This window comes from Gossypium raimondii, chromosome 1, assembly GCF_025698545.1.
Source record: "Gossypium raimondii isolate GPD5lz chromosome 1, ASM2569854v1, whole genome shotgun sequence".
NCBI lineage: Eukaryota > Viridiplantae > Streptophyta > Magnoliopsida > Malvales > Malvaceae > Gossypium > Gossypium raimondii.
In genome coordinates, this window is record NC_068565.1 from 49,230,982 (window position 1) to 49,258,803 (window position 27,822).

General features: G+C 31.7%; 3 protein-coding genes across 3 annotated transcripts; 1 reads left to right on the top strand and 2 right to left on the bottom strand.

Annotated features, from left to right (window-relative positions):
- Window positions 1-8,973: 8,973 nt before the first annotated feature.
- LOC105786294 (mediator of RNA polymerase II transcription subunit 27) lies at window positions 8,974-12,896 on the bottom strand. The gene is made up of 7 exons (XM_012612668.2): window positions 12,410-12,896; window positions 12,147-12,312; window positions 10,869-11,331; window positions 9,721-9,780; window positions 9,570-9,638; window positions 9,437-9,480; window positions 8,974-9,352 (listed from the first exon to the last, which is right to left on the bottom strand). The coding sequence occupies exons 1-7, from the start codon at window positions 12,723-12,725 to the stop codon at window positions 9,169-9,171; spliced, it is 1,302 nt and encodes a 433-aa protein (XP_012468122.1). The 5' UTR covers window positions 12,726-12,896; the 3' UTR covers window positions 8,974-9,168.
- A 1,464-nt stretch (window positions 12,897-14,360) lies between these two features.
- LOC105786295 (nudix hydrolase 27, chloroplastic) lies at window positions 14,361-17,300 on the bottom strand. The gene is made up of 6 exons (XM_012612673.2): window positions 16,938-17,300; window positions 16,792-16,842; window positions 16,027-16,119; window positions 15,820-15,914; window positions 15,315-15,429; window positions 14,361-15,203 (listed from the first exon to the last, which is right to left on the bottom strand). Exons 1-6 carry the CDS (start codon window positions 17,148-17,150, stop codon window positions 14,973-14,975), a joined length of 798 nt encoding a protein of 265 aa, XP_012468127.1. The 5' UTR covers window positions 17,151-17,300; the 3' UTR covers window positions 14,361-14,972.
- A 5,863-nt stretch (window positions 17,301-23,163) lies between these two features.
- On the top strand, window positions 23,164-24,873 carry LOC105786296 (uncharacterized). The gene is made up of 4 exons (XM_012612674.2): window positions 23,164-23,517; window positions 23,612-23,752; window positions 23,900-24,107; window positions 24,501-24,873. Exons 1-4 carry the CDS (start codon window positions 23,302-23,304, stop codon window positions 24,623-24,625), a joined length of 690 nt encoding a protein of 229 aa, XP_012468128.1. The 5' UTR covers window positions 23,164-23,301; the 3' UTR covers window positions 24,626-24,873.
- Window positions 24,874-27,822: the final 2,949 nt, after the last annotated feature.

Here is a 27,822-nt window from a genome sequence, read left to right on the forward strand (position 1 = left end):
TGAACGTAAGAAAGGATAGGATATAACTGGCATACCAATAGGGTTATTTGCGTGCTATACGAGATATGGTATATGATAATACTGATGTATAGAGAATTCACTATTTATATCGAAATCCAGCATTTGTTGCAGATTACCGAGCTTTGTCTCTACAGAGACCGTTGTTATTGATTGTCTCTATGGAGACCTTGGTTTGTTTTAGAGGGATGTAATGTCTTATGACATATGATGCCTACGGGTTTAGCACTTCGATGCTTAGGTATGTATTGGAGTTGTCGCTCAAACGAGCAATCTGGTATGTTTTGGTGGTTACCCGCGTATTTGTATCTATTTATTATACTTCATTAGGATAAATGATTATGGAAACAAGTGATAGAAATGGAAATATAAGACTAAATGATTGAAATGATTATGTATGTTCTAAACTAATATGTTATATAATGATTGAATAATGTAACTGAAGTATATATATTTGATGATACTGATTGAATGTCATTGAATGAATTGAATTGAATTGTATCTTATAGATTGAAATGCTATAAGACTTATATCTAATGATCTCATCTTATTGATGTTAAATGTAAAATAGGAAAGTGGTATAGTTAGCTATTTTGTTTTGTTAATTGTGAAGTAAGGCAAGTTTATTGTTTTAGCTTCTATGAACATACTAAGAATTCGTAATGCTTACTCAGTTATGTTTCCTGTCTTGTAATTATCTTTTGTGAAACGTGTAGATTGGATCAACTCAGAGCCCACACTTTCCAGCTTTTGACTCAGTAGATTTTTAATCATTTCGAACTTGGTTATGTGGCATGTATATAGTAGTCGTATTGCATATGTGTCATTTTTATTGCTCATGAACTTGAGCCTATGTAATACTTGATTTTGGATGTTTGCATGTTATGTATATAAGTGTGTATGATAACCAAATTTTGAATGTGGAATGGTTGAGGTAATGCTATGAGAATGGTGTAAAATTGTTCAATATGTGATAGTTGAGTGATAGCTTAATGTGATATCTTGAATGGCATCCAAATGGTATTTGTAGGTGTAGTTTGGTATAAAAGTATGATGTTATGAGATGTCGAATTATGGTATTCTGGATCATGAATGGCTTAGACTTTGAATGGCTATATGTCATATACATATATGTGTTTGTTGGAAATGCCTCAAGTGGTGAAAGAAGCATTTGTTTAATAAGATTGGCATTGTTATGCTTGAATATTTGGTCCCTAATAAAAATACTAAGCCAATCATATTTTGAAATCTATTTAATTTAGTCCCTAAACTCAAAATAAACCTAACTTTTAATTCCTAGCTTCGAATTAAAATTCGATTTCACATATATTCATTAGGGACCTCCTACTTTCTATTCCTACTGAAAGTTTAATAGTTTTTAATTTTATTCAATTTGGTCCCTAATATACAAAACTAACAATTAAGCTTTATAATTTAGTCCTTTTCATAAACTAAGCTTAATTTCTATCAATTTCACATCTAATTCTTCAAGAAATCAACAATGGAAACTTTCTAAAACTTTAACAGTTTTTCAAATTGGTACATGTGCTAGCTAAATCAAGCTCTTATGACCTTAAATCTATAAAAAAAAATTACAAGAAAAGGACTTGAATTTCATACCAAATCAAGTGGTCGAATGCTGAAACATCCAAAATGGTTTTTCTTTGATTTCAAAAATGGAAGATGGTGAGTTGAGGAAGAAAGTGGTGGAACTTTCCACTAACTCCCCCTTTTATACTATAATTAATAATAATTAATCTAATTTAATTACTTTAAGCTTAGTTTATTAAGTTAAATTAACAAATTATTTATTCATAATAGAATATAGCATCGTTATCCACCAACTATTATTTAAGAATGGTTTAATTACCATTTTGTACTTTTGGTTAATTTCTATTTAGGTCCCCCAAGTCATTAGTCAATTAAAAATTTATAGCAACTGAACTTTTACAATTTAATCCCCAGGCCTTAATTAGCCACAATTTCAGCTAAATCACTAACAGAATTCCAATTCATTTATATAATAACCCCGTAAATATTCTTATTTAATATCTACGAACTCGGTTTACAGAAACGAGGTATCAAAACTTCAATTGTCGACACCATTAAAAATCGAATCGTTACAGAACAAAAGTTAAACCTTGCCTTCATTTATGGAGATAATGTTTCATTATCATTTTGAGTCTAATGAATTGTAGACACAACACCAATTATGACTGTCGAAACCACTTTTTTTTTAAAAACGGGGCCGACTTTTAAAATAAAAATGGAGTCTCACCGATCCTTTTTTTGAGGTGTGATCGGGTCACCTTGAGATTAATCATTTTAATAAAACATTTTGATTTATTAAAAATAATGATTTTGGTCTACAAAATTTGAGAAAACGGGCTCAGGAGTCGGTTACGCACGAGGAAGGATTAGCACCCTCGTAATGCCCAAAAATCGGTACCTAATTGATTAATTAATGTCTTAAAGTCCAAATGCCGAAAAATTTGAAAAAGTTTAAAAACAATTCCCCTTTTATTGAAACTTCGTGTAAAAAATGTTTGATCGTCCCGATTCAATGAGGAAGTCGAAACCCCGTAAGTTAGGGAACAATTCCTTGAAGTTTCAAAGACGATATACAAATTTACTTTTATTTTTAAAAAAAATCGTTTTGAAATTTCGAAATGTCATATCCAATGCGTTAGGACATAATGTTTCGAACTTCCCAAAATAAATTTTGATTTGAAATTTTTACGTTTGAGTTGAAAAAGAAATGCTCGGTTTCTTAAACTCAACAAAGAAAATCGAAACTCAGTAAGTTAGGGCACCATCCTCTCGAGAATTTTAAATACCGAATATACGTTGTTTTGAAAACCTTTGAATGAAAATGATTTCAATATTTTGGTTACATGCAATCTCTTAAACAACATAAATGCAATAGAATGATTTAAAAAATAATAAATACATGTAACAGCCCAATTTTCAGTAGTGTCAGAATAGTGATTTGAGATCACTAAATCTGATGAAAACGTTAGAAAAATTTATTAATTAATAATTATAAGTTCAGCGTGATTTTAGAAATATTTTTGAATTAGCGAATTTTGTGATTTAAAAGAAATTATTAGGAAAATTGGGTCGAAAATGAGGTATCGAGACATCGATATTATAAAATGAGCTGTAAATATTTTTATAAATATTTACGGAGTGTCATTAGGTAGTATTAAAGTTTCGTTAAGAAATTTTAATGTTCCGATGGTTAATTGATTAAAAGGACTAAATTGCAACAAAGGTAAAAGTTTAATTATAGATTAAAGAAAAGTTAAAAGGACTAAATAGGTAAATATGCCAAGTCCCATAAATGAGGCGGCATATGCATGATAAAATCTGAGATTTTTTAAGTATATTATGATTTTATTATATTGTAAATTATATTATATTACTATATTATTATATTTTAAATAAACAAAATTGTTGACAAATGTATGGTGTATATGATGACATGTGGAAAAATAAAATACATATATTAGTAATTATTACACATTTACTTATTATTTAAGTAAATAATTTTATATTATTATTTTATTGTTATTATATTAAACTAATGAAATAAAAGATAGAAAAGAGAATAGAAACAGAATAGCATGGACGAAACAGAGAAGGAAAGAAAGAAAAGAGAAAATTGAGGTTTTGAGGTTCTAAGCTCATTTGCTAATGTCGTGCAAGAGTTATTGTCCGAGAAAGAAAAAGAGAAGGTGAACAAGGAGTGACTCGAGAGAAATTTTGGTTAGTATTACCATAATTCGAATTTAATTATTAATTGTTATATTTTAATTAAAATGCATGTAGATAAGTAAAATTAGGTAAGCAATAGAAATGATAATAGTGATTTGGATTGAAAGAAATTGAATTGAATGAAGAAAATACGTGAGTATTTGAAATGCATATTGATTGAAAAATAATTAGTGATTTGAGTTTGATTGGAAAATGAATTAAAATATAAATTGAATAAAAGTGAATTAAATTATGATTATGTGTGAATATGTGAATTGTGAATTGATATGTGAATTGGAAATCGAGATATGAGATTTGAAGATATGTGAATATGTGAATTGTGTATTGATTGAAAAGTGGTTTGAATTGAATCGAAGTATGATTGTATGCGAATATTTGAAATATGTATTGGTATTGAATTGTATATTGATTTGAAAGTGGGAAGTGAATCTGAGTTTAATTGTGATTGAATCGAAAGTGAATTTGAAATAGAAAAATGATTTGAATACCCTATTAACTAGTCGGGCTGAGTCGGATATAGTTGGCATGCCATAGGATTGGAAGTGTTTAGGGATACTTCGACCTTGAGTCGATGAGACACTGGGTGTCATACTGTTACTTCGGATAGATTCGATGAGGTACTGGGTACCAACTTACTTCGGCTTGGCCGATGAGACACTGGGTGTCACTTTATTGCTTCGAACTATCCGATGAGGCACTGGGTGCCATTCTGGTGTGTTTGGTTGGATCCGTGTATCCGCCAAAGTCCGAGTCAAGTTAATAGGGGTAAATGAATAATTTTGATAATATAAATTTTATTGAATGATCTTGAATATGAATCGAAATGAGATATTAAATTGAGATATGGAAATGAAATGTATGAACCAAGGGTTCAAGAAATAGTTAACGATATAGTTCACGAAATGATTTTGGTAGTATGAGATGATGTAAAAATATAAGTAAAGATAAGCAAATTGAAATAGCTATTGCTGAGAAATGAGAAGTGAAAATAAAATGATTCGAAATAGTGGAATTATATGTGAATTTAATTGAATACAAGTTATTGAAATTTATTTATGGATTTAATATATTAAATGTTTATTAAATGATTAAAAGTATAAATTGAATATAAATAGAAATGAATAATGAATGAGTTGATAAATTGATTGAATTTGTATGAATTGAAATGAGTTATTAGAATGAGTTGTTGAAAAATCCAATAGAATTGAGATAGTGAAATAAGGCATGAATACAATTAAATACAAGATTGAAATATTGCTTATTGTTATTAATTATCAAGTTGTTTTAAAGTACGAGACAATTAACGAATAATTATAAACATAAATTAAATGTATATAATTTATCGATTAATGTTATTAATTTGAATTATGGTAATACCACTGAGTATTCCCATGCTCTGCGTACGGTTGTTTCCGTGCGCAGGTTAGTAGAAAACCAATGTTCGGTCCAGCATCCAGAGTAATCGCGACCTCAGAGAAATTTTAGTGATGTGCCTTTCTTTTGATAACGCGGCATGTACCTAAGTGATGTATAGGAATTAATCATTTTGAATGTTTTTATCTATGATATTGCTAAAGGAAGATGTGTGAGTATGTGATTAAAATGGTTAAGTATGAATGTGTTTGGTACTATGTATGTTTAGGTGATAAATCATGCATGAAAATCATGAAAGAGTAAAAGTTTGCAAAGAAACAGATTTCAAGCAGCTACAGTGATGTGACTTTGAAAAATTACCTAGGATAGTATATAATGAGTTAGAAGGTGAATGATATATGGAATTAAAGCTTGTTGTGTCTATTTTCATGGAAAAATAACGGTTTAACAAAAGGAGTTTTATATTTTAAGATATGTGAATTTTCGTGACATAGGGTCAGAACAGTTTTTGGTGTCCCCTGTTTTGAGTTTAGAAAATCATTAAAAATTGTAAAAAATATTTATGAGTTGTATTTTACATGCTTAGATTCCTTATTAAGTCTATTTTCTGTATAAACAAGTAATAACTTCATATGAAAATCCTACAATGATAAAATTTATTTTTAGTGACAAGAGGTCAGGACAGTTAAGTGGTGAAACATGGGAAACTTTATCTAATAAACTGTACTAATTGGCTAAACTAAAAATTATAAAAATTTTATGGTAGGAAGATATATGAGTCTAGTTTCAAGAAAAATTTACGGAATTAAATTTTGAGTCTCGTAGCTCGAGTTATAATTAATTTAGTAACTACTGCACAATTGGACAGATTTGCTATAAATAGTGAAATAAATTTTCAAACAAGTTTTTATACTCCGAATTAGTAAAAGATAAGTTAAGTAACGCCTCGTGCTCGACTCCGGCAACGGTCTCGGGTAAGGGATGTTACAATACAGATAAGCAATGTGAAACATGTAAGAATGGTAATTATACATCATATATTATACGAATACTAAAATTAACATTCAAAAGCAAGTGAATAAAAATTGAAAGAAATACTTAAGCAAATTACGCAAATAAAATATAGCAAACTTAAAAAGTATCCTAAAAGAAAGGAAATCTAAAACATCAATATCAACAACAAATTACATGTATAAAATATTTAAAACAAATAATACATATAAAAATAAAATAATTTGATAAAATTATATATACACATATAATAGTATAGTATAAAAAATTGTCATATAGATTTTTATATATATAAAGATATAGCAGAGAAATAAAAAATATTATATAACTAAAGAAATGCACTAATTATATCAAATTGACATAAATGTAAAAATAGTATGTGTTAAATTTAAGTAATAAAACATGAACAATTAAAATGATAGTGTATGAAAATTTAAAATAATATTAATAATAAATTTAGAGTAATTATGATAATAAACTAAAAATAATAATACATGAAAAACCTAAAATAATACATATATAAAAAAACTTTTAAAATAATAATACAATAATAAATTTATAATAATAAGTTTAATTATTATAATAATATTAGATCTAAAACTAAATGTATTAAAAACAACAGAATAAAATATTTAAATATTTTTTTTAAAATGAGTAAATTGAAATAAGGATTAAATCGAATTTAGAACCAAATTAAAAGGAAAATATGTAAATAAAATAAAGCTGAGGGCCAAAATGCGGCGCGCGAATAACATGGGGGACTTAATGGAAAATATTTCCTTTTCCTCCAAAACGCAGAGCTGCAATCTGGGTTAAAATGAAATAAAAAGACAACTGCGGGGACAAAATTAAAATTAAAGAAACATCAAATTGAATCAGTTATAGAAGTGAGGGGACTAAAACCATAAATTTCCCATTTAGGCCTCAAAAACACGCGGATCCCTTTCGGATCGGGTCGGTCGCGTTAGTCATGGCCAATACGGCATCATTTCAACGCTTATAGTCCCTGCTCGAAACGGTACTGTATGGTACCACTATTTAAATCAACTTTTCCCCAAAAAATCATTTGCAGCCCCTAAAAATTAAAAAAAAAAACTTGATATTTCTCTACTAAGGTTTCGGCCCTAGCTTTTACGCCGCTGTGCCTCTACCACGATCCCACCGTGAAAGGTGGTTGGAGCCGCACCCCAAAGAGGCTTTTTGGCTCTTTTTCGCGCAGATTTAAAGGCGTCTCAAGGTATTTTCTCTTTTTTTCTTTTACTTTCCGTACAGAAATAAATAAATAAATAAATTTAATCGAATCGAAAGAAAAAAAAAACAAAGAAAATAAATTGCTACCTTTAATCTCTATTTTTATTTTTCTTTTCTCTTATTGATGTTGTGAAATACTTGTTTTTTTATTGATTTTCCAATCCTTTTTTACAGATTTTCAGTGGCTTTTTATAGCCGTAGTGAAACAAGAAAATAAAGAGAAATCCATTCTATTATCTGCTTGATTTGCGATTTTTTTGATTTTCTTGCCATTTTGTTGCCTATACTGTTTGTTGCCTTTCTTGTTGTGCAGGTACAGGCTTGGAGGAGGTGCGCGCGTGGAGACTCGGCTCGTGCGGAGGGGCTTGGCTGCGGCGCTAGATGCTACTGTTGCTGCCCTAGGGTTTCTGAAAACTGTTTTGGGCATTTGGGCCACATTGTAATTGGGCCACTGTTTTTAGATTGAGTCTGAAGTTTGGGTTTTGTAATTTGGGCTTGGTGTTGGGTCGTTTGTTATTTCGGACTGAATTAGGTTTGGGCTTATTTTTACTGTAAATGGACTGGACGTTTTTTATTTATTTTTCTTGGTTTTTATATTTCAATCGGGCCCGGGCAAATTGGATTATTACAATGACTCCCACCACAACAATGATTGAAACCCCAACAATTAGCACTTTACTCGACATCTTTGTTTTTCTTTTAATGAAGATATTATATCTCTATCGCTATTTAGTCCTGGCAAATAACCATGCTGTAGAAAAACAATACGATTCCCAACCAACCAGCATAAATAAAGAGAAACCTCTTATTGGGAAATGAAGCTTCCCTCGCCTTTGTCTTTGCTTTTGTTGTTTGATGAAATCAATGAGTGAGTTTTATAGCAAATGAGAGCTTGTAAAATTAGGGCTCTTTACATGAAAAACGAAAAATGATGCCTTACCGAATTGATGTGGATAGGTTACAATGTATTGGTCTTAGACAAAATATGTAATTCATCCGTGGTTATCATCTTTATTTTTTTTTTTTGTTTTTTAAAAAGGAGTGGAAAATTTTTGTTTGTCTTAGCTTTATGTTTGATTTGTTTGGGATGATTTTATTTATTAAGATATTAAAGGCTTGCAGTGAAAAAAAATTTCTAGAATTCAATCTTTAAGGACCTAAACTGTAAAAAAAAAAAAAATCTTATAATTGGGTCATCTGTAAGCATCATATTAATAGGAGTAAAAGTGTGGATATCAAAATATATATTTTCAAAATAGAAATCACAAATTTGATAAAAGTAAAAGAGCCAATATGTTATCGTCCTCATCACTTTAAACTGCTTGAGTAACACACACTGGCCTAAATACGAAAAATATTATTCTACAAATATACTATTAAGACTAATGTTTTTTATACAAAATATTAAACGGTTAAGCGTGCTCAAACTCATGAGTATTAACAGAGCTAAAATTCAGTCTACTTAAAAACTTTAAGAAATTGAATACAAACAGAAAACAAGAACAAACGAAAGAGAAAAAAAAAAGAAAAGAAAAAGGCATAGGAACACAAAGAAACAATAAATTTAGAGATGAAAAATACACTATGTTTCTTACACATCCACTAAATCATTCTCATTCGATCACCTAAAGTAAGTAAATATAGAAACCTTGTTTTCATCACTCACTAGTATCAATTTGATCTTTCTCTTTCCTAGCTTTAGCTAATCTACCTTGGTTAACAGAAAGAAGTGTGAACTTACGTGTTATCCGAGAAGCAACCGATATGATAAGCTTCAGGGGCATTAGAACCTTGATCTAATGTTGAGGAAATAGATTGAGTCGATGAATGTTTTGAAACCGAAAGAGTTCGATAAGGACGATGGACAGGAGGTAAGATTAAAGCTGATTGCCTGTCCATTGCCAATAGCCGTCCGCATTTGCTGTACCAAGGGGTTCACCGTTTTATTACCAGAGAAGAATACAAGCTAAGGAGAATTCTTAGAGAAAGAGAAAGCAAACCATACTTGCAGACTTTGGTGAATAAAGTTTGGTAGCTGCATATCCAGTGCTACAAAAGGAAATGCATTCGTACATCATTAGCACGAAATAGCTGCAAAAAATTGAATAACAGTTCAAACATTTATACAGAGACCATACCAAAAGAGAATGCAATGCTGTTTTACTTCTGATTCCAAGGAAATACTGGAGGGCAACAGTAGCGTGCTCCTGTAATAGGGAAATAGTTATTAGTATAACAGAAAGCTTCAGCTTAGTGGATATAATTAACCCGAACTGGATAGACTGTTACCGTTATCTGTCTAAATACATGGTAGACCGAAGAACCTCTAGAATGCATGTAGCTGCCGCCCTGTGCAGAATGAAAAAGGAAAATACAGAAGTGCAATTAAACTGCTTTATTGAGAGGCAACAAGGCTAACCAAGATATATGACGAAGGTAAATATTAATTCCCCTGTACATCAGCATCTATAGTACCAAACCGACTGTAATCATGATAATAAAGGTATGATTGTGAGCAGAAAGGTGATTTGCACCTATGTTACTCGGACTTGGATGTGAGTGCATGGGTATGCATCCCATACAAGCATGTTGACTATGGTGTAGTTTTTCCATGTATGTGGAGGTTACATCCCCATAACCATGTCCAAATATATATCAAACGCAAGTGTCAGACATAGGTGCTTTAAAAAAAATGATGAGTTACAGTTACAATCCGCCTTTCTTGTGAGTCCACAGAATAGACTTTGGTGCATCCCCAAAATTGCAGCTAGGAAGTTAGAACTTTGAAGTATTGAAGAAGATAAATTCAGGCTTTAGAAATGGGAGCATGATCCCTGGTCAACTTTCTACCAGCAAATTGAGTTCCCATTGTTTAGCCAAAATTAAACAGTTGGCATTCCACCTTTTCTTTTAAATGGCATCAAAACATTTCCAAGATACCAATCAAGTCCAAAAAATATCAACCAATAAGCCAATCTTTCAAATGGCATCAAAACTAGTCAATATACTAGTCAAGTCCAACAGAAAACAACCAATAAGCCAATAGTCTATTATACAGACTCATGAACAAGTTCAAGCTGACTCGGATAAAAAGGTGAAACCAAGCTTGAAGCAGACTAATTAGTTCCAAAAAGCATTTGAGGCTTGAATAGGCACAACCAATTTCATGAATCTGTGATTATATTATGTACCTCATTTGCCTCTGCTTCTATGCAGCAATGCATATATGAACATCAGAAGATTACTAACAAAGAAAGATCTTTACTATGTAAAACCACTTAGCTACTCTACCACATGGCTAACATAATAAGATCCATGAATCACATAAGACAACCAACATTTGCCTCTTTCATGGCAACATGCAAACCAAAGGTTTAATACTATTATTAATTTCAAAGAAGAGAACAAGTAGCATTTCCATCTGCTGAAAAGATTACCTCGTCCGGAGAAAAGAAAGCCACTGAATCTGGATCTGTTGAACCAGCTGGATGCAATGAGACTACAGCTCTGAAGATAGAAGGAAAGAACAGCTCAATTACAGCAACCTTATCCATAGAAGCAACATTCTGGAGTGCTGGTCTAAGTATACTTGTGCTGTGAAAATTATGTTTTGGTGCCTCCATGGTATTATCATTTGCTGAAGCAGGCAATGAAGAAGCTCTTTTCAACCAATCCAGTCTTTCATAAGTCGAAACTTTCAGATTTGGTATTTCTTTCTCCAAGTTAGTCAAAACATCAGATAATGTTTTACAATCGCTAAGATTATCTTGATTGTCTTCTGCCAGAGCTGGCAAATTGCGGTGTTTCTTTGACGCAGTGTCAGTACCCTCACCATCCTCTTCATCATCAAGGTGAGGAAAAAATCGCCTTTTCTGGTCTGTGAAGGCTTTGAGAGCAAGCCTGTGAACATTAGAAGCATGAGATAAACAATTTGACAATCTCAAGTTTCAGAACAAAAAATTGTGAGCCAAGGAAAGCACTGCTAAGTTAAAAAGAACTCACTGTACCTACTATGTTGCAACAAGAAGTGATGATACTGAATTGAAATGAAACAAAACAGCACACCACTACAGTGTTTTCCATGACCAATGCACATTAAATTAAAAAATGATAACATAGAGATAACATCAGAAAATCATTTCATTTTGTATTCTAAGCAACTCCTTTGCAATTATATCTGTGGTCCAAGACTGTGGTTAGTCAATGAGTTAGGAGATTGGTTCAAATCTTTGTTCATGTATCAGACAGACCACCCCTTATTCATTCAGAATTAGACTAGTGCAAGCTAGCAACACCTCCTAAACAAGTAGTTACTTTAGAAGAATTTAGCAAGTCCGTGAACCATTTAAAAGAACTTCAAGCAACTCATGTTGCATATTGCACCATGTCACAATCTACTAAAATCAGTAGGACCCAAAATTTTGCTAATAAATTAGCACCCTCACCATTATTCACATCCATTTCAATCTGAACCTTAAAATATTCTCCATTCAAATCAGGCAAATGCAATTTACCATAATTATCAGAAAATCAGTGCTGGATCCTTTACTTCCCTGTAAAATGTCTTAAACCCTATACATAACAGGCAACTAAAATTCATACGATTATGCAACAAACGATACCAACTCATAAAGGCATTTCACTGTACCAGAGCTTAGGTAGAATTCAACAATATCAAACATTTACCGTATCTATACGACTAATTGAGTACGAACCTTGTCCGGTCAACAGCAGATGCACCAGCCTGGCCAGCAAGCTGTCGTTTCCAAGCATAAGCCACAACGGCACCGTCAGGACATACTAATGGCATATGCAAACCCCAAGAATTACTCCTTGACCTAAGTGACTCATTCAACACTCCAGATTCCTCCAGCTGCTTTCCTAACAAGAAAATCAAATACAATTTTCAAAAAAACTAGTCCTCCAAAGCGACATCATTCTAATATTAAGACAAAAAGGCCATTTATTTTTTGTTTACCAACGGTGCGGAGGTCTTGGAGATGTTGGCGCATTGACTCGTCTTCTTGGCGGAACAAGTGGAGAGGTTTCGAGCTTTGATGCGGCTGCGAAGCGACAAATAGGGCTTCGAGAAGTCGATCAGCACCTAGGCGGATATCAGCGATGAGTCTCGCAGCCTGTCCGAGTCTATCCATCGCTAGAGCCACCTGCTTCGGCGGTGCCTCCCCGGTGGTTGATGAAGGAGGCGTTGAAGTCGTCGCCGACGGCGGTGGTGCCGCGGTGATCGCGGACTGGAGGTGGTGGTGGTGTTGCTGTTGATGGTGCTGTTGCAGCATTAGGATTTTGTTGCTAATCTGAAGATCTGAAAAATGGAATGCTCCCAAAAAGAAAAAGGGTTTAAAGAAAAATTCTGCTTTTCGGAGGTCTTCAGTAAAGTTAATATCCAAGGCTTTATCACCATTCACCGCTAAAGCCACTTCATCCCCAATTTCTAATTCGCAATTGTCTATAGGTAAACAAAATTTCTATTTAAAATTTTTCATAGTAAAGTTTTTTTAAAAAAAAAAATTGACTAAAGGGCTGCAATGGCTCGGAGATCAATTGGTGGGTTAATATACAACGATAGGTGGAAGAATATATTTTGGATCTTGATCTGACGATCAGTATCGAAAATTAAAAATAATGTTATTTAAATTTTAGTTTGTAAATTTGTGACGATTAAAATTGTTTCATGAAAAAAATAAACAGTAAAAGAGAAAGAAAAAGAGCATTTTCGATTGGTGCAGTACAAACAAAAAAAGGTTATATAACAACGATTTTAACAACCGAATGACTTAAATAAAAATTTTAAATAATTCAATAACTATTTATAACTTTTTAAAGTTAAATGATCAAAACATTAATTTATTAATAATTTAGTAACATTATATACAATTTACCCTAATTTATATTTAATTTTAATCCCAATCTTGTTCAAAGATCAAACTATTCAATGGTTATTCGAATTTTGAAATAATTTAAATAAAATTTTACTTAGACAAAAAAATTTAAGTGCCTTTAAATTATGAGCCAAAATAGAATTTCAATTTTCAATATTGAAAGTCCAAAGACTCAATTTAATCCAATTTCAAATTTATATTATATTATTATAATATAAATATTAAAAATATATTAAATTGTTTACATTAAAAGTTTAATAGAAAATATATAAAAGATATATTTATAATTAATAAATACTAAATAAACCAATTATATTTTAAAAATTAAGACATGGATGACGGTTTGAGTTAATTATTTCCAAATATAATCAAGTTTAGACAAATTTTAAACTCATATTTCAAATTAAATTGAATTCAAACAACTATATATGATATTATACCTAAATTTGAAATTTAAAATGACAAGGGCCTCGACCCTAAAATGTAAAATTGCTATTTAAGTCTTTAATTTTTTTTAAAATTTTTAAATTAATAAAGGTAAAATTATACTTTGACCCCCTAAAATTATAAAAATTCAATTTTAAAATTATAAAATTCGATTTAATCCTTTAAAAATTATAAAGATATAGACCATAAATAATTAAAATTTCATTCAATCCCCTAAAAATTTGTTTTGGCTTCGCCCTTGTTGATACCACTTATAAACTCAACCCGGTTTAGTCCACGAACATCTCTAAAGCACTAAATACTCAATTATGTAAAAACATTACATATATCAAATAAATAAATAAATAATTTTAAGGCTGAACAGGTAAATAGTGTCCATAGTAAAAAAAAAACTCAATTAAGCTCTTAAACTAGTATATCTTTGACCATTAAAATGCTAAACAGTTATTGAGTCAGCACCATTACACAATGAAATTTTAATCGGAACAAAACTTAAACTACTTAATACTAATTTAAGACCAAGATTACCGAAACAGTACTGACGATGCACTTGCACCATGAACATTTTGCAAAGTCAAAACCAAATTATAAATACAAACAAAGGCCTCATAAATATTTAATAATAAAAAATTGTACTCATTACATATTTGTTCCAAGTATGATATATAATAGGAGTGCCACTGAGCTTCTTGGAACGGTATCCTTTTTGCTCTAAAAAAATGGAATATAACTTCAGAATTAAAAGTTCACTAAAAAGGCTTGCAGTTCTAACATTACAACTCATTGGATAGAAAATACCTTGTCTATCAGTCGATTCAGTGAGTCAACTTTTCTCCATTACTGTTCAGTTTATTATTTTCCAATGCAACTATAATCATCATTTACAAAGCAACCAATCCTAAATGTGCATGATAATGATGACAAATAGGATAATAACATTAACCCTTAGGCCTAAATCCTTAACTCTTAATATGAAGCATATTTCAACACATGGATAGTCTTTCACAAGTGTTTGTTTGCAAAAGAATAGCTATGATGTCCAATTTGCAGAGACAGATTTACGATTGCCAGCGAACAAATAAATCTAGTTTCATCATGCAAGAAACTTTGGTCCGGTCGCATCAGCTTAATGGCAACAGGTTTTCGATATTATTTTGACATTCTCAACCCGCCCCCCAACCCCAAAACAATGCAAAATTACGATACCTGACCCTGCAGAGAAGTTGAACACCTTTTAGTTTGCTTATGTATTTTTTTTCCACCATTTGGTTTATTCTTAGTTGAACTCCTTTTAGTAGTCTGCTTATGTATTTTTCCTCCATTACGTTCATTCTTGGTCAAACACTGCTCTTTGTCTGCATCTGACGAGAAGTAAGGGCTGAATACTTTGAGAACTTGTTCATAAACCGGCTTCTTGAAATCCACAGCCTACTCAAAAATTAGTTTTGAAGCATTAGCTAAAAGAAGTATCAGATCTTCAAAAATGTTGGTATTTCGATCAGTAAAACTTTATATTAAGGATTGGGAAACGAGAGATACAAGCTCTACAACTTGTTCTGGTAATCTCCATGACCACTCTTTGAACTCTGGCTTTTCCGAACCATCGCCTAAAAGATTGATTTCTTCTTCATTTCCAGTGAACTTAAAAAGAAACCTGTATCAGGAGAAACAGAGGAAGTCAAATAAGAAGCATATATTTATTTGGATTCGAAAAATTGAAAGCTTACTACACGAATTCAGAGAAAGATTGGTTTTCAAATAGAATGATTAAGAAACCCCCAGTCTCATATATTCACAGTAAAAACAGAACCCGTTGAGAAACTTTAAAAAATACACACAAATATGACTGAGAGCTACAAAAGATCCTTCAAATACAGGATAAAACTTTAAAAAAATATACGAACATATCTGTGTTAAACACATATCCATATGCAAGTCCGAGTAACATAGGAATTCAATATGTGCAATCAAAGCGAATTACACAATTCAAGTTACGATCTTCAATATACCAGATTTATTTGATGACCTAAACTACAGTCCTTACCATTTCTGTGCTTGACCTTTATAATTTGTCCCCCATCTACGGTTAAGCTTATCTTTCACTTTAATAGGAAAATCATAAGTCAACCAATAAGGTGCCTGTACATTAAATGTCAAAAAATCAGTTCAATAACTTTCAACACGATAATCGTTTTATCGTTTGCGATGTCATAAAACAGATGTTTTTAATACAAATTATCTCGAAACACACCTCTGCAAGAAATTCAGCGGATGTAACACCAGTTTCTTCCCTCAGTTCTCTCATGGCTGCTTTTCTTAGATCTTCACCTTTATTAGCACCACCCTGCATAACAAAAACTCGAGACAGTTGCTATATGCACGTCATAGAGTCTACCATATTCAAAGATTTAGAAGACAAGAAGTTTAAAATGTTTCAGACTTTTGAACCCAAACTGCCCAGGGCGAAGAGTACAGCACTAATGTTCACATGCATCACATCCCTACGGAAAGCCTTACGATGAACTACAATGTTACCTTATTTCATTTGCACCAATCTTATTATTTAAACCCTAAAACCAGGCTTAATCCTTGGATGCTTGAACCGCGAACTTAAAGTCGGTTTAAGGCGACATATAGGTACAGTCACAGAAACAGGAAGCATTTGCACTTAGCTCCAAAGAGTAATGAAATTATTGAATCCCAAACTCTTTCATACAAGCATTACTTGTAAGTACTCGAAATGAACCGAAACCGAAAAGGCTACCTGTTTTTCAGCTCTAAAATTCTGAGGATTTCGGATTTAGTCAACGGACAGATGCAGACTACTTGCTTAAAGTTTAGCAGAGCCAATTACAAGAGGATTTCAACAAATTCTGTTTCACTAAATTAAAAACAAATTCAACAATGCATTGACTAAATTCAAGTTTTCCCAGCATAATCCAATTTAGGATCCAATTAATAGAACCCTATCCAACAAGCTTAAACCAAGAAATCTCTGAAAAAAGAAACAACATACCTGAGGCATTTGCCAGGTGTTTGGAATATATATCCTCGACGCTGTAAATATCTAAAAAAAAAAATCCAAGAAAAATAACAGTATCATAAATCAAAAACATCAAACTGAAATGAATTAATGGGAAAATTAGAGAATAAATTAAGGACCTTTTTAGAAGGATTTACGAGACAAATTCCAACATTTTTCCTATACCCATCAGGCGGACCTTCATTGGATAAGGAAGCCGAGATATTTGTGAGTGGAACATTGAGCAGAGGATAAAACAGTGGCACCCCCGAAAATTTAACCAATTGACAATGGCAATTTCGTCTCTCGGTCCCGTAAAACACCGAATTGCCCACCAGTTGACACCCTGCCATCTTGTCGTTTTGACGAGTCACTGACTCAGTCCCGATAAACCGCAATCCAAACTCTCGTTTACTTTGAGCACTCCATATCCAACCCCATCAGCTTCCCCTATACGCATTATCCACTTTTTTCATTTTCAAAACTACCCTCGTCACCTTTCTTAATTTACAGTTTTGTACTTTCCCCACCCTTAAAGCCCGTACTTTTTTTTTATGATAAAACTATAATTATAAATAGGTTTAAACAGTAAAATGGCCCTTCAACAATAATTTGATTCCCAAATTGATCCTTAAATTTTTCTTGTCATAAGTAGCTATTAGATTTGGTCCTTGGATTGTAACGCCCTTAACAAAAATAAATTAACCATTTTAATAACTATAATCTATACTTTATATAGAAGGTTTTGACGGATTTAATGACTATATCAATTAAATTTCGATTTAGTGTGAAATTATCGAAAGACCATTTCATTTAGAAATGAACAAATATTATTTCGAGAGTGTTTATACCTTTACATTTTGATAAATTTAGAAAAACGCATATACATAACGAGAAGGTTAAAATATGTTGTTAATCCTTATACTTTGACAAAATTTGAGATAAAAACTAAATCCTTACTTTTTCAATTTAAGAATTCTAATTCAATCATTACTATAGTTAGTAGTAGTTTTGTTAAAATTTATCAACGTACCATGTTTTTATTTTCTATCAATCATATGTCACGTCACATAGAACCAACCTAACCAACATGTTAAATAAAAAATTAACAAAAATTTAAATTTTTAATGATTGAGCTGAGATCTTTAAATAAAAAAATATATGACTTAATTTTTAATTTTTAAAATATATGGACTAAAATTTAAATTTTATCAAAGTACAATGGGTAACAACATATTTTAGCCTAATAAATTTATTATATATTTAAAATGATTTAAAATAAATATCCAGGCGGGTATAATTGTGCAGGTCATGATCAGCATCCTCCGGTGGATATTTCAGCCTTTACGGTTTTTACGGATTACCAAATCCAATACTCGCTCTATAAGCGAACCAAGTGTCTTTATGGATGAATGATTCGTTAAAAGGGCTGGGGAGTGAGGAACACGTCCGTTGAAAAGGAAGTGGGAAAATGATAGGACAGCGCCAAAACGGCTCAAGGGCAGAAGATTGAGGGAGAGAAGGTCGAGGCAAACAATACGGCTCTGACTTGGCTTTAGCTGATATAAGCGTGTGCCGACTGCCAACTGGTCACGTGACCTCTGTATAATTGATTTTAGCCCAATGGCAAATTTTATTAATAAAGCTTGAATCAATTTAAGAAATTACATCAATAAAATATGTATTTTTTTGGTAGAAAAAAAATTAATTACATTATCCTCAAATTTTCTTATATGTACAGTTATTAGTATAAATTTTAAATATTTATTACTAACCCTAAACTCTAAAAAAGTTTTTTTATAAAAATAATTAGGTTTTCCTATTGAACTATATAATTTTTAAATCAAAATATATTTTAATAAATTCAATTGACTTCATTACTACATAAGTTTGAGTGTTTTTTTAATATTTAAGTGTATATTATTTTCTAATTTACGAGTGAAAAATATAAATAATTTAAAATTATATAAAAATACAGTTTTACTATTTTAGCTAATAAATAACTTAATAAAATATATAAACCAAAAGTTTTAAGCCCATTTAAATTCACCAACTCTAAATCATCATTATAATTTGAATTAATATTTAGTCAACGTAAGTAACTCTTTCAACAATTAGTCAAAATTTCTTAACAGGTCCATTAAGAGTCCTTTTGGATGGACGATGTATTTATCTCTAGTTAGTGTAAAAACAACAGTGACGATGAAATTAGATATTGTAGTAATACTGTAGTGTAAGACAAAAAGAAAATTAAATATCTGCACTGAATATAAACATTCATTCGAATGAACTCTAAATTTCATTATATTAAATATAAATCTATTTAAAGGAGAATCTAAAAAGGCAAAAAGGAGATTTGATCATTTGATAAAATTTTGTAATTATATTTTTAGACATCTTCAGCATAAAAAATTTACCTTGACCTCCGTAATTTATATTTTTAACTTTTTTTAATAGTACAATGACTAAATACATCTTTTAATAATAAATAGATTATTTTAATTAAGTTCTTATAATAAAGTGACTTAACAAGTACTTTCACCTTATAATATAAAGAGGTACAAAGAAAGCAAGTTAAGGGCTAGTTTGGATGGGCGGTGTGTTTATCTCCGTTGAGGTTAAAAATAGCGGTGGCGGTGAGATTAGTTACTGTAGCGGTGAGATTGCATAATGTAGCGGTGAGATTAGAAACAATGGTGGAGTGTGTGTTTCGATTCAAACGCAGCTGTAGCGGTGAGGTGAGAATAAAAAATGACTATTAAGGACATCATATTAGAATTGATATATAATAGAAGTTATTTAAATTATTTTACTTTTTTTAAATTATTAAAATATGTGAATTTATAAATTCATTTAATAAAATATTAAAATGTATCTTCCAATATTTTAATGAATTATATAATTAATTTAAATTATTTATTAGATAAAATGATAATTATTTTTAATTTTTATAGTTAAATATTTTTATAACAATGATAAATATTATTTTCACAAATAGTAACATTATACTTGGATCAAATTTTGAAGTATCTAAACGGATGATTTTAATAAAAAATATATAGTAACATAAGACATAACAAGTTTCATTATTACTAAAAATTAGGTTATGATACAAAATGTTTTTACAAATATGGATTCATTAAACTAGTTGCAATGGTTTCCCTTAACATCGTGATTTCAAGGTCACTTTTTCTGTTAGAAGAACTCGATTCACCTCTGTCAAATTGGCTTGAAGACGCTGGCATGTCGAATATATTCTCAAATTCTCGAAAATCCTCATCATTTGACCAAGCATGTCTTCGAATGTAATTATGCAAAACCATTGTTGCAATAACTATTAAAACTTGCTTGTCGAATGAATGACTGGGAATATCTATTAATATTGGCCATTTTTTTTTCACACTTCAAATGTTCGTTCAATCACAGAGCGTAATGAAGAATGGGCATGATTAAAGATTTTTTTTTCCAGATACTTGATGATTACCTCGACGAAAATCAGGTAAATGATATCGTTCCCCCTATATGGACCTAGAAAACCTGCCATTTGTGGATATCCTGAATCCACAAGATAATATTTTCCTACAAAAAAGTAAAATATAATATCAAGTTTAAAAATAAATTAAAAATTTTAGTTTTTTTATGTAAAAAGTAATTAAAAAATTAAAGTTCAACCTGGTGGAGGGTGTGGAAACTTCAACTATTGCTTTCTAAGTGCTTGCAAAAAAATTCTACTATCATGTGCTGTTCCTTCCCAACCAGGAAATGCAAAAATAAAGCACATGTTGAAGTCACAAACTGTCATAATATTTTGAATTGGTTCACCTTTCCGTCCGATATAAGATATTTGACAAGAAGGCGAAATGCATGCTTTTATGTGTGTTCCATCTATGGCACCAATACAATCCTTTAAAATAAATACAAGTAATGAGATAAAAGTTAGAAATAATTTATGTTTTAAAAATATAAAGATTGTGTAAATTTTACCTTAAAGTGAGGCCAATATCTTGTATCATGTCGAATATGGTTCGGTACTTCCTCGAATTGACCTTCAATGGGTTTAATCGTGTCTATTCCCATTCGAGCAAATATATGCAACATATCAGTAAAAATTCGACTAACAGTTTCCTCAGATCGTTGAAATCACTCTGTTGCATTTGAATTTGATTCTCTATTTCCAAGAATGTATAATGATAATGCTAACTTCTCCATCGCTGATACTTTCTCATTCTTTAAGCCATAATTTGTTTGCAAATCATGCAACAATCTGTGAAATATATTTTTTGGCATCCTAAAACTAATCATGCAACGATCATCGTGCCCATTTAATACTTTGTCCACCCACATTTGACCTGTATAATTTGAATCCATACGCGGTTGCATAGTGAAATAAGTTTCATGGTGTACCAATACACTGCTTAACACATATTATTCCTCTTCATGATAATTGTTGTGATCAACTTGGGTAACAATTGTGGCTATTCTTCGTTGAGCTTCTTCACTTAATTCAGAGGTATCATAATTTATATCAAAACTATTATACATATTGTTGAATTCATCTATAACCTAAAAAAGTAATCAAATGAAAATAAATTAATATTTCGTGACATTCTATACAACACAGAAACTTGATTAAAAGCATAACATAAAAATACCAAACATAAAAAGTATCATACATTAGTTTTACATATAAAAAAGCAGTATAGTTATATTACAATAATAATTCTAAGGAGCTTATGGTGGAGGTGGTTGATGGTATGGTTGGAAGGGAAATGAGGATGTTGCTACCAAGGATGAAAATGATGCAATTGGATTTTGTTCAGCATACTCGCGTCGAAGCCACCAAACCCTATCATTTGGATCTAAGTTCAAAAACACTTCTCGTTTCACCGGTATTTGGAACATTTTGGTGGCAAAATAGTACAATTCATCTTTTTTTTGGAATTTCATCTCCCAAAGCACGCAAAGCATCCACTGCATTTGAAATAGTATATTGAGAGTGAGGAAAAATAATTTCATTCACTGACTTCCTTAGACTAGCCATACTCTCACACAATTTCTCAATCTGAGTAGTTAATGTATTTCTTGATGATTTTCTACTTGAACTTGATTTTTTCCTTTACTGTATGTACCCAAGTGTTTGCTTTCTTGATTAGGAATTTCATGAGAAGGGTTTGATGGTACCTCATCAGGAGGAATACATTCATTCTCATTACTATGTTCATCTGAATCACCAAAACCCTCATTAGGTACATCATCTCCCATAGGAACCCCACTTGAAAGAACACCAGACGAAGGTGCCCATGCGTTCTCTCTAGTGGCTACAATGCCAGCAAGCATTTGCCACATTAACTCATTCAATCGTGGTTCAATTCCTTTCTTCTTAAATCCTTTAAAATCAGGATTTCCTTACATAACGTGTTAAATGTTAAATGTTATACTAAGATTTTTATAATTGTAAATTATTAATTTCAATAAACTTTATGCATTAAAATAATGTTAAAGTTAACTCTAACCTGTATTTTTGCAGCCTATCATTCTTCGGTAGCATCGACTGTCTTTTTAGTTGGACACCATCCAATTCCTGTAGATTCCTTAAGCAACTCATTCCATAACCTCTATTCCTTTTTTAATGTATCCCACTTATTTTTCAATTGAGGTTTTCCATAAATTTTTTGTGTTTTTGTTTGAAAAAGAGCAATGACATTTTCCTATCATTTTGAGTTTAGATGAGTTATCGGTCTATTACCAGCATTGACTTCATTATTGGACTATTAATAAGTTTATGTTTTTGTTACTCAATTTTAAAAATTATAAGATAGACATTAAACTATTTAAAATTTTTATTTAAGTTACTAAATTATTCGAAAGTTTTTATTTAAATCAACAGGTTGTTAAATTTTTTTAAGTCAAACTAGCAAGCTCAAAGTGACAATTCAATGCTTGGTACAATGGATTAATATCTATCGATGAGTAGAATAACATATCATAAGTTCAAGTCTATCTGATATCTAATGGTCAGTGTCAGAGACTAGAGAAAAATTTTTTTGTTTGGATATTGATTTGCAGATTCGTAACATTCAAAACTGTTTTATAAAGAAAAACTAAACTATAAAAGAGAAGTGGAAAGAAAACTTTCGATTGATGCAAGCGATGCAAATGAGGTCATACAACAATAATTTTAACATCCCAACAACCTAATTGAAAGTATAAACTTACTAATAATTTTGGTGACTGGAATACAATTTACCCTTCTTTTTTAATAGTAAAAAGGATTTGATTAAACAATTTAATAATATAAGGACTTAGAATGTAATTTCACCTTTTTCACTCTACTCTCCTTTCCTTTATTAGTAGTGATCCAAACATAGGGTAATTCAATGTGTATATTCTTGTTTAAGAAGTGAATGTGAGAGGGGTAACGTCATTTTGAGAGCAAAGCGCCCATTCATCTCCCTTAAGCCTCGTTTCCTCCTCGAAAACCCTGCTTCTTCACTTCCCATAACAATGGCGAATAATTTCTCTAACTCTCCTCCAAATTTGGATGACGGTGAACTTTGGCTACCTTCCGATATCTTCGTCCACGAACCCCCTTCCAAATTCAACCCCCGCCTTCACCACCATCACCTCCCTTTCACTTGCATGGATGAATTAGCTCCTCGTTTCGCCGCCCTTTCGCTTCCTAAGCATCACCAGAAACTACCCAAAGTCACCAACTTTCAGGTTCATTTCTTAACCCTTGCATGGCTTTATGCTTTTGTAACATTCCCTTTGTTTGTTTCTCATTTGTTCTTCTTCTTGCTCCCCCACTTTGCAGAGGCTTAAAGAACCGGTTCGCTACGGTTCAGTTCATGGGGCTGGCTTGGGTCAAAACTCGTACGGGTTCAGAAACGGTCCATTTCTTGCTGGGACTAAACCGGTTTATGAGTTCCAGTTCTTGAAACCAACTCAAGCTCAGGTACATTTAAAGGTTCTAATGCTTTTATCAAGTTATGAACCGTCCTTTCACTTTTCAGTGCCTTTTTTTTGGTCATTTGTACAGTAATGATGGGATGTATTAAAGCTAAACAATGGGTTGTCACTTGTCACTATTTATGTTCTGTAGGTTGAGAGCTACGTTGAAGCCAGGGTTAGGTCTCTGCAAAGGCAACAACAAAACCGGCTTTTTCAAAACCGGGGTTTGCCATTTGAAGCTAATGGTTTTAATAATTATAAATTGGGGTTAGGTGGTGGTTTGGTGAGAGAATCTGGTGGCACTGGTGTGTTTCATCCTCGTATTGTGAACACCCCTTTTGATTCCACAAAGAAACAAAGTAAGTTCCTTTTTTGGTTTTTACATGAAAGGTAAAAGGAAGTATTGTTAAAAACAAATGGTGGTGTGTCTGTCTCTTGATACGGTTTTTCCAGGTCTGACAAAATTTTCAGGCTATTAAAAACAAAGGTAAAAGATGATGATTATGATAATGATGAGTACAAATACAAATGTCATTGTTGTGTATTCATGGAAATGTTTTGTATAAAGTTTCATATTGTATAGTTTAGTCAGTGAACTTACTATTCATGTAACTTAGGACTTTGGAATAATCATTATGCTTATAGTGTACCTGCAAATTTTCTATATCATCTCTAACAAGGACTTTATATTGAAAAATATATATTGGAAGGACTTTATATTTAGCAGGGACTTTATATTTAATCTTTGACAGGTATGAGAAATAGACAACCCCAAGAGATGATGAAATCCATGAAAAGAGTTGGTGTTGTGAAACAAGAGGATTGCTATTATAATCTTCCACCAGAGATGGGGTTTCACAGGGACCGGACTTGGTGATTTGCCATGATTGAATAAGAGAGGATGAAGATAGAAGGTGAAATAAACTTTTGGGTTTTCAGCCAGATCTTTGAAGGAAAATGTAGGGTATGATTTAGGTTTTGTAGAGATAAATAAGTGGTCCTGTGGGAGAATTGAGTTGACTTAGGTATTTTGGGCATCTTTTTTTGTAATATGTTTTGATGTAGCACTGGTAGGAATATTTAAAGCTCTTTTACTTGAGAAAAGACAAATTGATATTGGCTTTGCATGTTGAAAGCATTTTTGCTTTTTATGTTTTTGGGTTGGGGTTGGGGTTGGGGTTTCCTATTGTTGATGAAAAGACAAAGCAGTGAGAGCATTTAATGGCTTCCTTTTGCAGGGAAATAGTACTGTCATGGGTATGTAAATTTAACCTAAAATGTTCAAATATATATAAAAATATTTTAAATAAATTGATAAAAGAAACCAAAAGTGCTTTGGTTCAATGTGAGGTGGGGTCAATAATCCTTTTTTTTTTTATCCTTGTTATTTTTGTTTAATGATAATAACTCTTTCCTAAAAAAATCAATTGCAACATAAAGGACTAAAAGCCCAAATGGATACAATAATAAGTCCAAGGGCTAAGTCCAAATTAAATCAATAAAAACTTTTATATATTGGTTGGTACATATATTAAATATTTTTCAAAAAAAAATTATAAATTCAAAATAGTATTATGAATCGAAGCATTATCTTTTTAAGAACCAAAAAGATTTGTACAAAAAAATAGATGCCAAGAAGAGCAAAAAATCTCTTAAGGGGATAATATCAACCACTTGATGTCCATCCAAGGCATCCGTTATGGTTACTTCGTACCCCTTTTTTCTTTTCATATGATTTTGCTTACTATATCTGATGCCATAGCATTATAAACATTATTGTTACTATTGTTCCCATCGGGACAAATCTGCCCCTCCCTTGTTTCTGCCTACGTATATGGGATATTTTAAGAAACGAGCATCCTTACTACTAGCACGCTATGGGGAAATAATAGGAAAGTACCACTAAGTTGGGAAAGGAGAGAAAGAGAGTCGGGAGTAGTGAGAACTTTTAAAATTAGCATAACAGTAATTTTAACCCTCAATATTTATATATTGTATAATTTGATTATTTTTGCAGTTTTACTTCTTTTTTTTGTGATCCTTTCACCTAAAAACCTAAATAAACAAATTTATCAACTAAATTTGATAAAGAATATATCGAAATGGAAACATCAAAAATTCAAAGTAATAATTTTAATTTTTTCTCATTCTTTAAAATTAACTCTCAATATCATAAAGAAAATAAAAGCGCAAAAGGCCAAATTACACAATTTGTAAATGTTGGGTGTTAAATTTTTTGGAATTAAGATATAATTGACACAATTCATAAATATTGAGGGTTAAAGTTGCTATTATAACTATTTTAAAAGCTACCAAGTTATCTTCCCATTAGTAATTTAACGGTTGGTGACCAAAATGAAAAAAGTTGAATAATTGTGTGATCATTTTATAACTTTACTAATAATTGGGTGACTATTAGTGGAATTTACCCAATTCCCATTGATAGTTGTAGAAGTCTCTTCCAAAAACTGGCGACGTTTCTTAAAGAAAAACTGCTGGATTTGAATCAAAATAAGCAGTGAAACCGTGAATGCCCCCATTTCATATTTCTCCACTGTATTTTCTAAATCACTGCATCACCGTTAAAGCTATCTGTTAGTAAAAACCATTCCCGCTTCTTACTTAAAAATTCAACAACATTGCCAAACCATCATCATACAAACAAGGGGCCAACTCAACTGTTGAAGTTTTCCAAGGTAATTACTATCCCTCTATGTTTCTTCTTCTTCTTCAATTGAAAGATGCGATCAAATTTAGACTTTGATTCCATTTTCAAAGTTTCCTGAAATGGGGTTTAATTAGTTTTCCAAATATATATATTAAGTTAGCATTAGTGTGGTTGAAAGTGTGCAGGAAAGGGTTATGGCGAATGGGGAACCAAAGTCATATTCAAGCAACTTACAATTGGCACTTACAATACTTGGCACAGCCACTGGCATGATCATTTTAATAGTTGGAATCACCATGGCATCAAGATATGCACCAAAACCACAACAGCAACCATTGATACTCAAAATCCATTCAATCACCATGTCAGGCCTTAACGTATCCTGTTTCTTAACCGAGACAAGATGGAACGTAACGGTGTTGTTCGCAAACCGGAACAGCATGTTAGAGATGTCCATACACAGTTTCGAGAGCTCGTTGTATTACAATTACAGTAACCCAATTTCGTGTGCTGTTGTGGAAGCAATGCACCTTGGGCCAAAGAAGCAAAGGCTAGTGGAAATGCAGTTCAACAGGGCTCAATGTGGGGAAGAACAACCATATGTTGATGATTGGGTGTTGGAAAGGATAAGGAAAGATGAAATTAAAGGGGAAATGAGCTTTGTTGTAGGGATGAAATTGAGGGTTTCGTATCGAACAGGTATACTGGGATGGGATTATGATTTGAATCCTCATTGTCCTAAGCTTGATATGCAGCTTGTACCAAGTACTGGTAATGGTGGAATCATCTTTGATCACCCTAAGGTATGCTTAGTTCCATTATGAAATTCATAGTTGATTCTATCATTGGTTTTTTTACATGTACTGGTCGATTATTTTATTTCCAATTTAACCACTAAGAAATCATTTTGGTATTTGTATGTTCCATTTAAATAATAATTTCATTATCTAACGCCTTATAAATATAAGTAACGATTAATGAATAGCGAAAACAATTGCTTTGTGTTGTTTCTTTTAATTGTTCTATGCTCGAGGGTGAGCAAGAAGTTGTTAAACCAAATAAATAGAGACAATTGAATTGATTTAACTGAAATAAATTAGTTTATTTGATTTACTTAATTGGTTTAAACATATAGTTGATCAATTATCGCATCTAAGCCAAATAAACTATTAGGTATTATATAAATTCAACCCCATCCGTAGAGAACTAATAGCAAAATACTCAATATTCATGTAAATCAAGTCAAAAAATTACCTAATATAATCCAATCTAGCCTAAAGGTGTTCATGGGCTGGATCGATTGATGCCAAGTTCCAAAAAAAGTTTCAAGCCCAAACTTGTTTTTAGATTGGCCTGACTCACTTAAAAAATTTGTTTTACGATTTAAAAAATAATAAAATATTAAG

Coding starts and splice junctions, on each gene's coding strand:
- LOC105786294 (XM_012612668.2), bottom strand. CDS start 12,725: ATGCTGCAACAGCACCATCAACAGCAACACCACCACCACCTCCAGTCC. Junction 11,332..12,146: donor TCTGCTGTTGACCGGACAAG/GTTCGTACTCAA, acceptor TAATGTTCACAG/GCTTGCTCTCAAAGCCTTCA. Junction 9,353..9,436: donor TTATTCACCAAAGTCTGCAA/GTATGGTTTGCT, acceptor CCCTTGGTACAG/CAAATGCGGACGGCTATTGG.
- LOC105786295 (XM_012612673.2), bottom strand. CDS start 17,150: ATGGCAGGGTGTCAACTGGTGGGCAATTCGGTGTTTTACGGGACCGAG. Junction 16,843..16,937: donor TCGTAAATCCTTCTAAAAAG/GTCCTTAATTTA, acceptor TTTTTTTTTTAG/ATATTTACAGCGTCGAGGAT. Junction 15,915..16,026: donor CCGCTGAATTTCTTGCAGAG/GTGTGTTTCGAG, acceptor TTTAATGTACAG/GCACCTTATTGGTTGACTTA.
- LOC105786296 (XM_012612674.2), top strand. CDS start 23,302: ATGGCGAATAATTTCTCTAACTCTCCTCCAAATTTGGATGACGGTGAA. Junction 23,518..23,611: donor CCAAAGTCACCAACTTTCAG/GTTCATTTCTTA, acceptor CCCACTTTGCAG/AGGCTTAAAGAACCGGTTCG. Junction 23,753..23,899: donor TGAAACCAACTCAAGCTCAG/GTACATTTAAAG, acceptor TATGTTCTGTAG/GTTGAGAGCTACGTTGAAGC.